Source organism: Ovis canadensis, chromosome 21, assembly GCF_042477335.2.
Source record: "Ovis canadensis isolate MfBH-ARS-UI-01 breed Bighorn chromosome 21, ARS-UI_OviCan_v2, whole genome shotgun sequence".
Classification (NCBI taxonomy): domain Eukaryota; kingdom Metazoa; phylum Chordata; class Mammalia; order Artiodactyla; family Bovidae; genus Ovis; species Ovis canadensis.
This window is the reverse complement of record NC_091265.1, coordinates 25,695,440-25,711,303: the sequence shown is the minus strand read 5'-3', so window position 1 is coordinate 25,711,303 and position 15,864 is coordinate 25,695,440. Positions and strand designations below refer to the sequence as shown.

The following is a 15,864-nucleotide window of genomic DNA, read 5'->3' as shown; positions in this document are numbered from 1 at the left end:
TGTATTTTTTTCCACAAACTTTGACAGTGCCCAAGGAGTTTAAAGAAAAATAGCTTTTGAGTTTTTCAAGTTTTTCAATGCTTCTAAAATAGTTATTCTGTTTAAAAAGAAAATTATTGTAAGCACAGAAAACATTATTAAAACTCCTCTTTAGGCAGCAATATCTCTGGAGTTCAATGACTAACTCAATTAAGGCACAAAACAAATTTACACAGCTGTCTCATTATTCAACACATGATCAAAGATGAACTGGTTGATGATAAAGACCCTCAAATTCTTTAGAGAAAAATTTAAAACTCTCACCTCTCCAAAATACTTTTTAAAACCTCTTTAATGGTCTCTTAAAAAGGTGGGGTGAGTTTGGACAGTTTTCTGGGGGCAGAACCCAGACTGAAAGGCCCTTTTCTATTTACTGGACCCGAAGTTCCGGATCTCACCCCCTCAGTGAGACAGGATCCAGCTTGCTGTCACTTTAATTTTTTTTTTTTTCTTCTGTGCTCTCCAAGCCCCTCAGGTTTGATCCTTAATGCCCCTCTGATTCTGATCCTCCCATGTATTAACCGAGAGGACTGAAAAGAAGGAAAGCAATCCCTTGGCATGGAGACATTAAAGTGACAGTGCTACTCAATGGGCACTTGATGCAGGATGAGTTGGCGAAGATTTCTTCACACTGGAGTCAGTCAAATCATGCCATCTCTTCGCATCCAGGCAGCTCCCTATCCGGCGAGGAAAAACACTGAGACTGCTCGAGACAAGTCAGACCTTCCCTCAAAGGTGTTTTCTGAGACGCTGTAGGAGTATTAGGCATGTGAGCATAAGCTGGGCAAACGGTTCGCGGTTTCCTAAATGGGAGAGAGTTCGGCTGCGTGGCTTCCACATCCACCCTTTTTCTCTCTCTCTCCAAACTACCCACCTTCCTTTCGCAGAAAAGACCAGAAATCCCTCTGCTACCGACGGCCACCCCTCTACCCACACCCCGTTATAGAGATGAGCACAGAAACGTCCCGCACCCCTCCACGCGATGAAGTGTTTCCTCAGGCAGGAGAAACAGCAGCACTAGAAATTATATAACTCGCGATTCTGGCTTCTCTAAGACGCGGAGACGGGAGGGTCGGGGGTTGCTGGTCTGGGAGACACTGCCGGGCACTGAACGTGCACAAAACGGGGCCAGGCCTTCGCGCAGCGCCCCCCTCACCCCCACCTCGAAACATCGCCTGGCAAGGGGGGTCTTCTAGGGGAGTGGAGGGGCAAATTTCTCTCTGGCCCCTTCCCAAGCGGGGTGAACGGATGGCATGTGAGGGGACTAAAGACTGAAGAGGAGACGCTGACGGCTGTGAGGGGAGGAGGCTACTCTGGGCTGCTCCGGCGGCCGGTTGGGGTCTCTAGGGAGGAAGTGCCCGCGAAGCTGCAGCCTTAACACACGGGCTGGGCCAGAGGGGCGAGCACCCTGAAGACGTGAAGGGGGCGGGCAGCTCGGGCACAGCTAACGGAGGTGTCCTGAGGAGAAACACGCGCAACCACATTCGTGCGCGAGGACCGGCCCACGTTTCCCTCGGGATGCGAGAACTAGGGAGCCAGGCTCACAAATAGCAGAAGCCGGGGATGAGGGCCTGGCGGGGGGCGGACCCACGGGCGTCCGGCCCTCCTCGAGGCCAATGAGCGCCTCCAGATACCGCGCCCAATCACAGCCAGGACGGAGGGCGCGGCTTTTGACTGGGCAGGGTCTGCGGGCGCTAGGCGTGAGCCCGCGACCCTTCCGGACCCGAGAGCCCTGCGTCCCCGCCCACCGCCAGTCACGTGAGTCGCCAAGATGGCGGCGCTCGGGCGTGAGGCTGGAGACAACGTGCGGGTTGCCGGTGTGGTACCGGTGGGAGCTGCGGAAGTGCCTAAGGTAGGCGGAGACCCAGGGTGCTGAGGCCCGTGATTTCTGCGACCTCAGGTGCTGGCACACTCTTCTGAAATGATGCACATTAAAGGGATCTGAAAGTCTAAACAGGACAGTTCCCAACTCCATGCAAGGAACGTTTAAATCCCCAGTTGCTGTGAAAAGAGGTGGGGAGAAAGTAGGAGACCTAGTCCTGAATGAGGGAGCCTGTTTTCTCTTGCCTCGGGGGCTTTGTACTTTAAACCCCCTGCCATTCTATCCTGACTTCTGCCCTGGTTGTGGGTTCTGAGGACAAGACTACATCTTGCTTAACTGGGGGAACCTTCAAATACCGGGTGAATGTTTGAGTAAATGATGATGATTGATGAATAAAATTCTCAAAGTCAAGTGAAATAACACACACAAAAGCACTACAAAACCATAAGATACTTTGAAAGTTATAAACTTGCACGATGCAGTATTACTGGTGTAATTGAATCGTGGTGACCAATTGAGTGGCCTGAACTGGTTACTTTTTAGATGAAATGTGCGTTATAGCAAAATCTGTACATTTCAGTACTTGTAAAAAATTCTGTCAGGAAGTTATCAGTATATTTCTCTGCTTTAATAACAGTGCCTGAGGAAAACTAGGTATGCAGTAAACATTGGCTGTCCTGTTTCAGTATTTTAGGGTCATAATTCTGGATGTTTGTGTTTACTGTATACTGAGGTGTAGACGAGATGGGAAGTTGGTACACGGCATTGCCTGAAAGTTTTCTGTGTAAGTAATACGGGACTGCAGTGAATTGGATGACAGGGAAACAAAAAGTTTTCCCAAGTTTCTGATTAATTGTGTTACTGACATCTGCCTTCATGTATATTAGATGGATTATAGAATCTCCTTTCTATATTGCTATCTTGTTTCTTCCATTTGCCATTTAGATGTCCGAGAGAGGCAAAAGATTACATCTAGCTTGTGAGAAATCAGAATTTATAAAATATTTTACTTTTTTTTTTTTTCCTGTCTTCCCAGGCAATTTAAAGAAAAAGAACTGGCTCGATTATAGTTCTTCACTGATAGGGAAAGAAACTGGTCCATTATTACTCTTTGTTTAATACCACACAAATATTCAAGAGAGCCCATACCTTCACAACATTGATTGTTGTCATTCATTGGTCAAGTCATGTTGGACTCTGCAACCCCATGGACTGCAGCACACAGGGCCTCCCTGTCCCTCACCATCTCCCAGTTTGCCCAAGTTCATGTCCATTGAATCAGTGATGCCATCCAACCATCTCATCCAATTGCCCTCAGGATGTTGATGTAATATTTGAATCGACCTTTCATTAGGTTAGGGTTGGCACATATCACTGTTCAAGAAGTGAATATTACAGTGATGTTCAACGTGTGTCCGTTTACCTACCAGCATCAGAATCACTGGTGCAGATTTCTAGACTTTACTCCTGCTGAACCCAGATATTTCAATAGGGAGCTCAAGAGACAGCATGTCAGGTACACTCTCATGTGATTCTTGTGCATACCAAAGGTTTAAAATCTTATTAAGTCTCTTCTATGTCCTTTATGTTTAATCCACTCTGATTCTCTTGCCCAGGACTCCTGAAATTTGAGACTTATGAGTCTGCCCTTGACCACAAATGTTGTTAACATAGGGATTCATATAAATTGTGAAGGACATAGATTTTTTAAATCTGTTTACTAGCTAATCTGGAATCCCATAATGCCAGTATGCCAAATGATGTAACAAATACTATTAAGACTTTTCATAAAAATCTGAGAGTTTTACCCAGAGCAAAATATTTAGAAAGGATCCTTTCTGAAAGCCTAGTTGTTGTTTTTAACCACTGGTATCTGTTAAGATGGCTTCCCTGATAGCTTAGTTGGTAAAGAATCTGCCTACAATGCAGAGGACCTCGGTTCGATTTGTGGGTTGGGAACGTCTGCTGGAGAAGGGATAGGCTACCCACTCCAGTATTCTTGTGCTTCCCTGGTGGCTCAGACAGTAAAGAATCGACCTGCAATGCGAGAGACCTGGGTTTGATCCCTGGGTTGGGAAGATCCTCTGGAAGAGGGCATGGCAACACACTGCCGTGTTCTTGCCTGGAGAATTCCATGGACTGTATAGTTCATGGGGTCGCAGAGAGTCAGACATGACTGAGCAACTTTCACCTTCGGTTAAGATGCTACTGGCCATACGTCATGGTCCCTTGATATTAGCAACTGACTATGCATCACACTTGGGAGACAGGAACTTTCCAACCTTGGAGTCCAGTGCCTTAGGACCAGGCCCCCTGATATCACCACATAGCCGTTTCCAGCAGAGGCCCTGCTTCCACCCCAGGTGCTCCTCACGAGCTAGATATGTAACTTATGTAATCCAAGGTAGCCATCCACTGCCTCTTCCTAGTCTGGAAGGTGTCCCTCCTCCTGAGGTTCTCTCTCGCTGGTTTCCAAGGAAATTCCTGCTTCTACCTCTCCAGCAAACCCAGCATAATCTCCAAAACTCGGGCTTTCATGAGACAGAGGATAAAAATGGTTGTCAACAGGTAGCTACTGTTTACTTTCAGCTCTGAAAAAGCTACAGTGTGGAGAACTACAACAGGCCTGGCTACCTTCAGGGAAAACTGTAAGGAAAACAAAAATAGCTGAGTAACTTAATCCTTCTACATCAAGTCCTAAGGCAAATCAACCTCTCTGAACCTTGTTTGTCTCATCCATAAAAGTAGAGATGACCATTTTCCTACCAATTTCTCAAAGTTATTACATGAATCAAAAAACCACTGTCCACTAAACAATGAACAAATCATTAACAAAGGATGTGAAAGCAGATGACAGTACTTGATACTTTACTAGAGTCTAAATGTTTTTTAATCTGAATCTAGAATTTATAAGATTTAATATTAACATCATTAGCTATTATGGTTCTGAATTTTGTGTTTTCCAGGACATCAAGATACCAACATACACACATGGTCAGTCCAGGCCTTCTCTAGGAGATGCAAAACTCAGAAAACCAGTAGTCATCGAAATCATAGAAAAAAAAATTGAATGCCTTAGAGAAGAAAAGTAAGAGACACACCCAGACTGAAAGTCAATAACTTTATTTGTAGATCTTCTGTATTGCAATGGTTTCTAGGTATCTAAGATCCTATTAACTGTACTGAGTTGGTTATGAAGAAAGCTTTTTTTAAAAAAAAAAAGAACTGGAGGGAAACATGAGCAGATGAAAATAGACGTTTGTTAGAATACTGAGACTGGATAATTTCTTTTGTCTCTTGAAATTCCTTTGTTTCTAAAATTGTTGAAATGTTATCTGTGCAATAAGCATATTTTAATTAAAGGTAATCAAGAGAACACCATTTTGAGGACTACTTACATTAACTGATTATCAGTTATAATTAAATTCAGTTTAGAATTTCTTACCTCAGCCACACTGCTGAACTCAGCAAAAAGGAATACAGGATTCCATGATGTACATATAGTCTCACATTACCATTCTGACTTTTAGATTAATAGAGCTCAAGAATAAAATCAATGGATGTTAATCTGAATTGTTCAACATTTCTGGATTTAGGTATGAGTCAGAATAACCAAAACTACATCTTTCAAATTTCTTTGAAGTTTTGGAAATACTTTACATGTATCTGGACTACTTAAGAAATAGTTATTTTCTAGACCTAACCAAATGTCAACAACTTTTTTCAGATGACCTTAAGCAAATTAATTCTTACAGTAGAAAGAACAGTATTCTTGGATTTAGCTAGCTTATAAAATTTGGCTACATTAGAAGTACTGATACTTATTTTTGGCCAAAATTTATTTCTCTTTAAAAGAGCTCCATCTTAGAACCACACTATTCTCAGAAAGAGAATTATATTATCCTCTTATTAGAATGCAATTTCCATGAGGAGTGGAATTTTTTCTTTTCCCCACTTTATTCACTGCTCCATCCGTAGCACAAACAAAATACCTTTCACAGAGTAAATGCTTAAGAAAAATGTGATGTTGTATAAATATGTTAATAACGAATGACTACACAGGAAAGGATATATCTGTTAGAAGAGTATTATGTTGAACTTAACTTTCATTCTGTTTTTCCAATTAGGACTTTAAATATACATGGAACACTGACTTTTGGAACAACAGCTGCTTTCTCTGGAATGTTGACAAACTTCATTTTCAGACATCGCTTAAAGGTCACACATGATGTTTTGAAGACATATGCATCATTGACTGCACTTCCATTTTTGTCTACCATAGTTTCTTATAAGCTTCTTGTAACAGATGCTTTGTGTTCAGGTAATTTTAAATTCATTAGCATATCATGTGTTTATATCTAAGTAAAATTGCTCATTAACATATACTGTTGCTACTGCTGATAATAATCCCTTGCATGTGTATATTTCTTTACCAGTAACAAAAGTACCTTCACATATATTGTCCTGTTTAAACGCCACAAGAATCTTCCTAATCAGACAGGGAAAATAGTATTGTGGCTTTTTTTTTAACAGGTAAGATGCTAAGCTGAGACATGTTCAGGTACACTAAGAAGCAACATAATATACTAGAAAAAAAGCAGGCTTTGGTATACTACATATTTCACTTAAGTTTTATGACACTGGGCAAGTCATTTAAGAGACTTACTTGTTTTAAGAGACTCAGTTGTTTTATATCTATGAATTAGGACTAATAGTACTTACCTCAGGATTGTTTTAAAAATTAAGATAATGTATGCTGAATGCCTGGCATAGTATCTGGTATATTATGGGCATCTAATGTTACTTCCTGAGGAACTTTAAGAACTTCCTGAGTTACCTCCCGTACTTTAAGTTTCACAGCTCGTATTTAATGGAACCCATGATCCCTGTTCATCAGGTACCTGCTTAAATACCTCATCTCCAGGGAAATCTGATTCCCTCAGGTTAAGTTTCCCCATACATTCTCTATTCATTTTACCTTCAAAGCATGTGCACGTTTAAGATATTTGTTTAAATATTTGTCTAATGCATTTCTTTCTTAGTAGACTTGACCTGAAGATCAGTGGTTGGGTCTCTTGTGTTACACTGTATCCCTAGCACATGACTGACATACAGATAATATAAATGTACTAATCTGGAATCCAGATATCTGGTCTGCTAGTTTAATATTCTTCATTGTGAAATTGCTTTTGCACCAGCTGTATAAGTAAGAGGTAAACTTACCCTTATATAAAGTAATAAAAACATTTAAAATTTTTGATGCATTCAGTATATTGTGCCATACACTGAATTTCTAGCATTCTTTCAACTGTTTCGCTGTGTTGAGGACAATGCAACTAACAAGAACCCAAGACTCTTAATAGCCAAATTTACTTCTGTTTTCCAGGTAACATAAGCCAGGAAAATTGTGTTCTTAGAAGCTCACTGATTGGCATAGCATGTGGTGTTTTATATCCCACTGCTTTGGCTTTTTCTAAAAATGGGCGTCTAGCATTCAAGTGAGTCCGTCGTCTTGTTCCTTCTCTTCCTTCTCCTCCTCCCTTCCCTACCTCCTTACTTCCAGTTTTTTTTTTAATGTTAATAAATTCTCCTTATTCTTTAGCTGCCAATGACACATTTTAATTAAAATATCATGGTTTGATATTTCAAATAGCTAATTTTAACCCTTTTTGCTTTCTACATGAAAGATCTAGAACAGAAATGATCAGTTTAGGAGAAATCAGCAAATGTTCCATAGAATTTACATCCAGACAAAGTCCTTAACCCTTTTTCCTTTTTAGGTATCATACTGTTCCCCTGCCACCAAAAGGAAGGGTTTTACTTAATTGGCTGCTGCTTTGTCATACAGAGATAAAAGCAATGGTGATCCCTCTCATCCTTCAGACAACCTTTGGAATATTTCATGGTCTGCAGCACTATGCAATATTTGAAAGTACACTTGAGAAAACTGTACATGAAGATTAACTGAAGAATGAACGGACACTAAACCAGCTGAATGAACTTTTTTATAAGGACTCAGGCATTGCCGAAAGAGTTAAAAAATAGTTCTGGATAGACAGTTTGTCTCTTTTCCTTTTGCCCGGTATACAGCAGGTGCTCAATAAATAGTAAATAAATGTAGGTTTTTGTCTCTGTTTCATTATTATATGTGGAAATAGGCTTGAGGCCCCAAGGTCTAATCTATACATTTATATATTTATTTATTCATAAACATTTATGGAGCACCTGCTAGGTCTCAGGCATTGTGTTACTTTTAATAAGAAATGGTTCTTACCCAGAAGAAACTCACAATTAGAAATGTGAACACAGAGCGTGAGAGGGTTTGGAGAGGTATACCTGTAATTGTGTGAGCATATTGAGGATGTAGCTGGTAAATACTTGTGCAGAAGGGAAAGCTATGGGGAAAAGTGACATTGTCCTAAATTTTGAAGGGAAAGTTGAAAGTTCACAAGAAATCAATATAGAAATAACCTAACAGCCCATTCCTCTAAACTCTAGTTCAGTATACTTAGTAGCTCTTTAATCATTAACAAATCATCTTCACTATGCTATTTAAAGAACATTTATTTGGGACTTCCCTGGTGGTCTAGGGACTTTTAAGACTCCATGCTCCCAGGGCAGACAACCTTTGGAATATTTCATGGTCTGGGTTTGATCCCTGGTCAGGGCACTCTTGCCTGGAAAATTCCATGGACGGAGGAGCCTGGTGGGCTGCAGTCCATGGGGTCGCTAAGAGTCAGACACGACTGAGCGACTTTACTTTTACTTTTCACTTTCATCCAGTGTTCTTGCCTGGAGAATCCCAGGGATGGGGGAGCCTGGTGGGCTGCCATCTGTGGGGTCACACAGAGTCGGACACGACTGAAGCGACTTAGCAGCAGCAGCAGGGAACTAGATCCCACATGCTGGAACTTATAAAGAGTTCACATGCCATAACTAAAGATCCTGCTTGCTCCAATGAAGATTAAAGATCCTATGTGCAGCAACTAAGCCCCAGCACAGCCAAATAAATATTTTTGAAAGAAAGAACATTTATTGAGTACCTATTTTCTATTAATTAATACAGGTACCAGGGGTACAAAGATTCAGTCCTTGCCCTTAAGAAGATTAATCTAAACAAGGAGGTCACAGCAGGCTGCTTTAAGTCTGCTATAGCACTCCTGAGCTACACATTTAATTAAGGAAACTTAGTACCAGAAATGAACACTGATAAACAAGACACGCAATGGAATCTCATAGCTTTTTCTCTGTCTTAATCATGTTCATCTTGAGATTTAAGGATTTGGTCATCTGAGGCCCCAAGCAACCTAGAGCAGAAATAGAAATCTTAACGAGGTGCTTTACAGCATCAAATGTAACAATCTGAAACACATACACTCCTGCTAATTAAAAAAAAAAAAAAAAACAAAAAACACGGCCAGTAAGCCATTCAACTTATATTCTCAGAATAACTCATGATACTTGAAACTGAGGAAAAGGCAGGTGAAAGGAGGGAGAGAGGGAACCAAGTCAAGTAGATAACTACATCAATGGTATTAATATTAACTCTTAAAAATTATTAAGCAACAAGTACATGAAAACCTCATTGTGAGATATTCAAATGATCCAGAAGAATAAAAAGACATGAAAGTCCCCCTTTACACCCACTCCATCCTATTTCTACTCCATTCTCCAGAGAACTACTAAGTTAGCACGACTCTTTCATTAATAGTCTTCTTTTATAATTTATATTTTTTTAAATAAATGGTATTATCCATATATATAATAGAAATTAATTTTCACTTCACTGTATATCTTAGAGAGCTCTCCAACTCATTTCATCTAAGTCTAATATGTGCTTTTTAGTGCCTAAAAAACATTCTTAGTGATTCCAGTATTCACATAGGTGACCCTTCTTTCAACACCCTGGTCTCTATCATACCACTTATTCCCATGGTCATACTCTAAACCTGTGCCATCCAATATATAATAGTCATTAGTTGTTTGTGGCTGCTGAGCATTTGAAATGTGACTAGTCTAAAGTGAGATACATTGTATGTAAAATACACATAGTTTAAAGATTTACTATGTAAGATATCTCAATCTTGATTGCATGTTGAAATGTTACTCTTTTGGATACACTGGGTTAAAGAAATAAAATACATTAAAATTGATTCTATCTGCTGCTTTTTTTAATCTGGCAACTAGGAAATTTTCAGTTACATACACATGTGCATGCTAGATCACTTCAGTTGTGTCTGACTCTGCGACTCCATGGACTGTAGCCTGCCAAGCTCCTCTGTCCATGGCATTCTCCAGGCAAGAATACTAGAGTGGGTTGCCATGCCTTCCTCCAGGGGATCTTCCCAACCCAGGGATCAAAGCCACGTCTCTTAGGTCTCCTGCACTGGCAGACAGGGTCTTTACCACTAGCACCACCTGGGAAGTCCTACATAACGTGGCATGTATTTTTATCGAATTATGTTTCTCTAGACCTTATCATTATCAATAAATTCAAACACTTCACATTCTCAGTTATAAAACTCCGTATTCTGATCACTACTTCCTGTCCTTCCCATCTTTTGCTTCTCACACCACATTACTCCGGCTTTACCAGAGTCTATAATCATCAATCCCACTACCTTTCCACCGTCTCTCACCCCTCTCACATCCTGACTGTCCCTCTCCAGTTTCAGCTACATCAATCTTTTTAAAGTTTCCCAATCTTGAGGAAAAAAGAAAAACATAAAAGTAAATCTAGCTAAATTTGATTATGAAATAAAGGTACTGGCCTCTTCTTTTGTGAGTTTTCTATTCACGTCTTTGACCCATTTGATTTGTAAATCAAATTCTCTGTAAATTCTGGGTATTTTGTTTCTTCAGATGCCGAGACAGTCATCTGGGAAATAGCGAGATTGACTTATATGTTCACTTCCCTTGCCAACTGAAAACAGAAGAGATTTGTCCCTTACTCCATGACTTCAATTTGCCTTTTATACGATAGAAAAGGTAGGGAAGTATGTCAATATTTTCCTTTGGCTTTGGGAAGCAGTACTTGTCAAAGTCTCTGTAAGAGGCCATAAAGGGGGATTAGGGAAATCTTGATCTGAGCCTGAGCCCAAAGGTAAAACTAGGTGAACCACAGTGAAGAGAGGCAGCAAGTCTCTAGAGGCAAGATAGTTCAGAGGTGTGACGTACAGCCTGGACCTCCCTTCTCAAAGTTCAGATCCTGGCCTTACTATGCACCAATGGGATGACTTTGAATAAGCTATTTTACCTCTCTGCACCTCAGTTTCCTCATCTGTAAAATGAGAAATAAAGACTACTTACCTCATAGTGTTGTCAGGACTAAATGAGTTAATACATGTAAATCAAAATTGTGGCCAACTCACAGGATGTTACTACCATTACCGCACACCAACTAATACAGTCCTTTCCCTAGCCTGTACTTCTCAGTTTACCATTTTTCTAGAAAATATTAGAAAGAAGCGCAGCAAAGAAAATTTCTGACTTCCATTTGAATACATATTCATTTATTTGGCTAATATTAAGATGTAGTGTATGAAAAACATTGTATACCACGTGTTGGGCAATTTACCTAAACTTTCTGACTGCTTTGGAGTAAGGTTATAAAAATGGAACCACACCATACCTGGCCTATAGAAGGTGCTCAATAAATGTGTTTACATTTGTCTGTTTTCCCTGATATTTTCCCTGAGTCATATAACAATGACTAAGATATGGTCCCAACTATAAGCTCTTACCTTCTCTCTTGGATTTTTCCCCTCCATTTCCTCCAACTGCCTTATTAGCCATGTGATTATCCTGTTTTGTGTTTACTGTATCACACTGTATTGCTTGCAGTGTACTGTATAATATTGATTTTCTTCCTGCTTTTGAATAATTATATTGGCATGTATAAACTATTGAGCATTTTAATTTCCAAGCTTAAGCAGTAATCTAATAATAAGGAAATTATATTCTACAGATGTGGCTGAATTTCACAGAACCTGATCACTTACTTTTCTAGGCCTCATTAAAAAAAAAAAAATGTTCCAAATATACATAATGCATATTCCTCTACTTTCAACATCTTATCCTCTTCAAAGTCATACTATCATTAATAAGTATGAATAATTGAATCTTGGTAGCCCTGAATACCACCAGCTTCACTAAAGTAACAAGGCCCCCTAAAAGCCTCCCCAAGATTAGACATAGCAGAAGACTAGTGAACTTAAAAGATATAACAATAGCAACTTCAAAATAAAACTGAAAAGAACCAGCACAGTATTAGTGAGTAGACTTATATATCTATAATTGAAGACAAAGAAGTGATAAAAAAAAAATGTTTGAAATAGTAATGGCCAAAACTTTCCAAATTTGATAAAATCTATAAAACCAGATTCAATGATTTCCAGATCAAAATGGTGATACAACAGGCCCCTAAACTCATCTCCCACCATAAACACACTGAATCTACAGCTACACATGAGCAAATCCTCTGAAAGAAATCCAGCGGCCAACAAACACACGAAAAGATGTTCAATATCACTAATTATTACAGAACTGCAAATCAAAACTACAATGAGGTATCAGCTCACACCAGTCTAAATGGTCATTATCAAAAAATCTACAAACAATAAATGCTGTAGAGGGTGTGAAGAAAAGGGAACCCTCTTACACTGTTAGTGGGAATGTAAATTGGTACACCCACTATGGAGAACAGTATGGAGGTTCCTCAAAAAACTAAAACTAGAACTAGCATATGAGCCTGCAACCCTACTCGGGGCATACACCCAGAGAAAACCATAATTCAAGAAGATACATGCACCCCAATATGCATTGCGGTACAATTTACAATAGCCAGGACATGGAAACAACCAAAATGTCCATCAACAGAGGAATGGACAAAGAAGATGCTGTACATAGATACAATGGAGTATTACTCAGTGATAAAAAGAAACTGTGCAATTTGCAGAGAACCTGGATAGACCTAGAGACTGTCATACACAGTGACGTAAGTTAGAGAAAAACAAATATCATTTATTAATGCTTATATGAGGAATCTAGAAACATGGTAGAGATGAACTTATCTGCCAAGCAGAAATAGAGACAAAGATGTAGAGAACAAACGTATGGATACCAAGGTGGACAGAGGGGGTAGGATGAATTGGGAGATTGGGATTGACATATATACACTACTATGTTTAAATAGATAACTAATGAGAACCTGTTCCACAACAGAGAACTCTACTCAATGCTCTGTAGTAACCTAAATGGGAAGGAAATCTAAAAAAGAGGGGATATATGTATATGTATAACTGATTGACGAGCAGAAACTAACACAACATTGCAAAGCAAATACAGCCAATAAAAATTAAGTTTAAAAAAGAAATCTAGAAAACTAGCTGAGCAACTCCTACATATTAGGCAAACAAGAAAATGTACACAACAAAATATGTAGGGAAAGCTGAGAAACAGTATCGCCATAAGACCCACTGCCAACTGAATGACGCACTATCAGGGGAAAATGAAAATCCCAGTTCATTTCTGAGGAGAGAAGGAGTAGTGTCCCAACATTTGAAGAAGGACTTGTAAAATGACTAAATGTGTTTAATTTTCCTACTATTCATCTGTAAAATGAGAGTAATATTTATGTCTTGAGGATACTGTAAAGATTAATTAAGCAACCTAAATGTCCATTCACAGATCAATGGGTAGACAAGATGTGATACATATATATAATGGACTACTACTCAGCTATAAAAAAGAATGAAATAATGCCACTGCAGCAACATGGATGGACCTAGAGATTATCACACTAAGTGAAGTGAGTCAGACAGAGACAAATATATGATGTTACTTATACGCTGAATTTAAAATATGCCACAAATGAACTTACCTATGAAACACACTCACAGACAATAAACTGGTAGGTGCCAAGGATCTGGGGTTTGGGGAGGGATAAATTGAGAGTCTGGGATTAGCAGATACAAACTATTAAATACAGAATGGATAAACAACATGGTGCTACAGAAGAGCACAGGAAACTATATTCAATATCCTGTAATAAACCATAATGGAAAAGAATATGAAAAAGAATTTAGAAGGCAAAGTGGTTGTCTGAGGAGGCTTTACTAATAGCTGAGAAAAGAAGAGAACAACAGAATGTGGAGTTCCAAAGAATATCAAGGAGAGATAAGAAAGCCTTCTTAAGTGAACAATGCAAAGAAATATAGGAAAACAATAGAATGGGAAAGACTAGAGATATCCTCCAAAAAATTGGAGATATCAAGGGAACATTTCAGACAAGGATGGGCATGATAAAGGACAGAAGTGGCAAGGACCTAACAGAAGCAGAAGAGATTAAGAAGAGGTGGCAAGAATACACAGAAGAACTACACAAAAAAGGTTTTAATGACCTGGATAACCACAACAGTGTGGTCACTCACCTAGAGGCAGACTTCCTGGAGTGTGAACTGAAGTGCCTTAGGAAACATTACTACCAAAAAGCTACTGGAGGTGACGGAATTCCAGCTGAGCTATTTCATTTCCTAAAAGATGATGTTGTTAAAGTGCTACATTCAATATGCCAGCAAATTTGGAAAACTTAGCAGTGACCACAGGACTGGAAAAGATCAGCCAAAGAAGCAAAATGTCAAAGAATGTTCAAACTACCATGCAATTGCACTCATTTCACATGGTAGCAAGGTAATGCTCAAAATCCTTCAAGCTAGGCTTCAACAGTATGTGAACCGAGAGCTTCTGGATGTACAAACTGCCTTAGAAAAGGCAGAGGAACCAGAGATCAAACATCCAACATTCACTGGATCACAGGGAAAGAAAGGGAATTCCAGAAAAACATCTACTTCTGCTTCATTGACTATGCTAAAGACTTTGACTGTGTGGGTCTCAACAAACTGGGGAAAATTCTTAAAGAGATGACAATACCAGACCACCTTACCTATCTCCTAAGAAACCTGTATACAGGTCAAGAAGCAACAGTTAGAACTGGACACAGAACAACAGACTGATTCAAAATTGGGAAAGGAGTACATCAAGGCTATATATTGTCACCCTGCTTATTTAACTTCTATGCAGAGTACATCATGTGAAATGCTGGGCTGGAAGAATCACAAGCTGGAACCAAGATCGCTGGGAGAAATAACAACCTCAGATATGCAGATGACACCACTCTAATGGCAGAAATTGATGAGGAACTAAAGAGCCTCTTGATGAGGGTGAAACAATAGAGTGAAAAAGTTCACTTAAACTCAACATTCAAAAAACTAAGATCACGGCATCTGGTCCTAACTTTTCACAGCAAATAGACGGGGGAAAAGTGGAAATGGTGACAGGGTTTATTTTTTTGGACTCCAAAATCACTGCAGATGGTGACTGCAGCCATGAAATTAAAAGATGCTTGCTCCTTGGAAGTAAAGCTATGAAAAATCAAAACAGTGTATTAAAAAGCAGAGACATCACTTTGCTGACAAAGGTTCTCAATAGTCAAAGCTATGATTTTTCAAGTAGTCATGTATACATGGGAGAGTTGGACCATAAAGAAGGCTGAGCACTGAAGAATTGATGCTTTTGAATTGTGGTGTTGGATAAGACTGTAGAGAGTCCCTTGGACTGCAAAAAGATCAAACCAGTCAATTCTAAAGGAAATCAACACTAAGTATTCACTGGAAGGACTGATGCTAAAGCTAAAGCTCCAATACTTTGGCCACCTGATTCGAAGAGCTGATTCACTAGAAAAGACCCTGATCCTGGGGAAGATTGAAGGCAGGAGGAGAAGAGGGTGACAGAGAATAAGGTGGTTGGATGGCATCACTGACTCAATGGACATGAGTATCAGCAAACCCTGTGAGAAAGTGAAAGACAGGGAAGCCTGGCATGCTGCAGCCCATGGGGTCGCAAAGAGTCAGACATGACTTAGCAACTGTACAACAATATATATATAAATCAACTATACAGGAATAAAATGAGCTTTTTAAAAAAGATCCTGCACCCCAGGTCCA

The 15,864-nt window shown here is 39.6% G+C and overlaps 2 protein-coding genes across 3 annotated transcripts in view; one reads left to right on the top strand and one right to left on the bottom strand.

Annotated features, from left to right (window-relative positions):
- Positions 1 to 584, bottom strand: part of DLG2 (discs large MAGUK scaffold protein 2) — a 2,361,423-nt gene extending 2,360,839 nt beyond the window's left edge. Inside the window, exon 1 of the mRNA XM_069564820.1 lies at positions 304 to 584. The gene's annotated coding sequence lies outside the window, so the exon portion shown is untranslated. The remainder of the gene's footprint in view (positions 1 to 303) is intronic.
- Positions 585 to 1,695: 1,111 nt separating this feature from the next.
- TMEM126B (transmembrane protein 126B) lies at positions 1,696 to 7,981 on the top strand. Of its 2 annotated transcripts, XM_069564853.1 has the most exons (5): positions 1,696 to 1,891; positions 4,828 to 4,949; positions 5,989 to 6,182; positions 7,248 to 7,359; positions 7,642 to 7,981. In XM_069564853.1, exons 1-5 carry the CDS (start codon positions 1,811 to 1,813, stop codon positions 7,823 to 7,825), a joined length of 693 nt encoding a protein of 230 aa, XP_069420954.1. In that variant the 5' UTR covers positions 1,696 to 1,810; the 3' UTR covers positions 7,826 to 7,981. The 2 variants fall into 2 exon arrangements, with proteins under 2 accessions (XP_069420954.1, XP_069420956.1); XM_069564855.1 differs by lacking the exon at positions 7,248 to 7,359 and having other exon boundaries at positions 1,703 to 1,891.
- Positions 7,982 to 15,864: the final 7,883 nt, after the last annotated feature.

Excerpts from the sequence above, each read along its gene's own strand:
- TMEM126B (XM_069564853.1), top strand. The coding sequence starts at position 1,811 with ATGGCGGCGCTCGGGCGTGAGGCTGGAGACAACGTGCGGGTTGCCGGT. Across the intron at positions 1,892-4,827 it reads GAGCTGCGGAAGTGCCTAAG|GACATCAAGATACCAACATA; the intron begins GTAGGCGGAGAC and ends TGTGTTTTCCAG. Across the intron at positions 4,950-5,988 it reads GAATGCCTTAGAGAAGAAAA|GACTTTAAATATACATGGAA; the intron begins GTAAGAGACACA and ends TTTTCCAATTAG.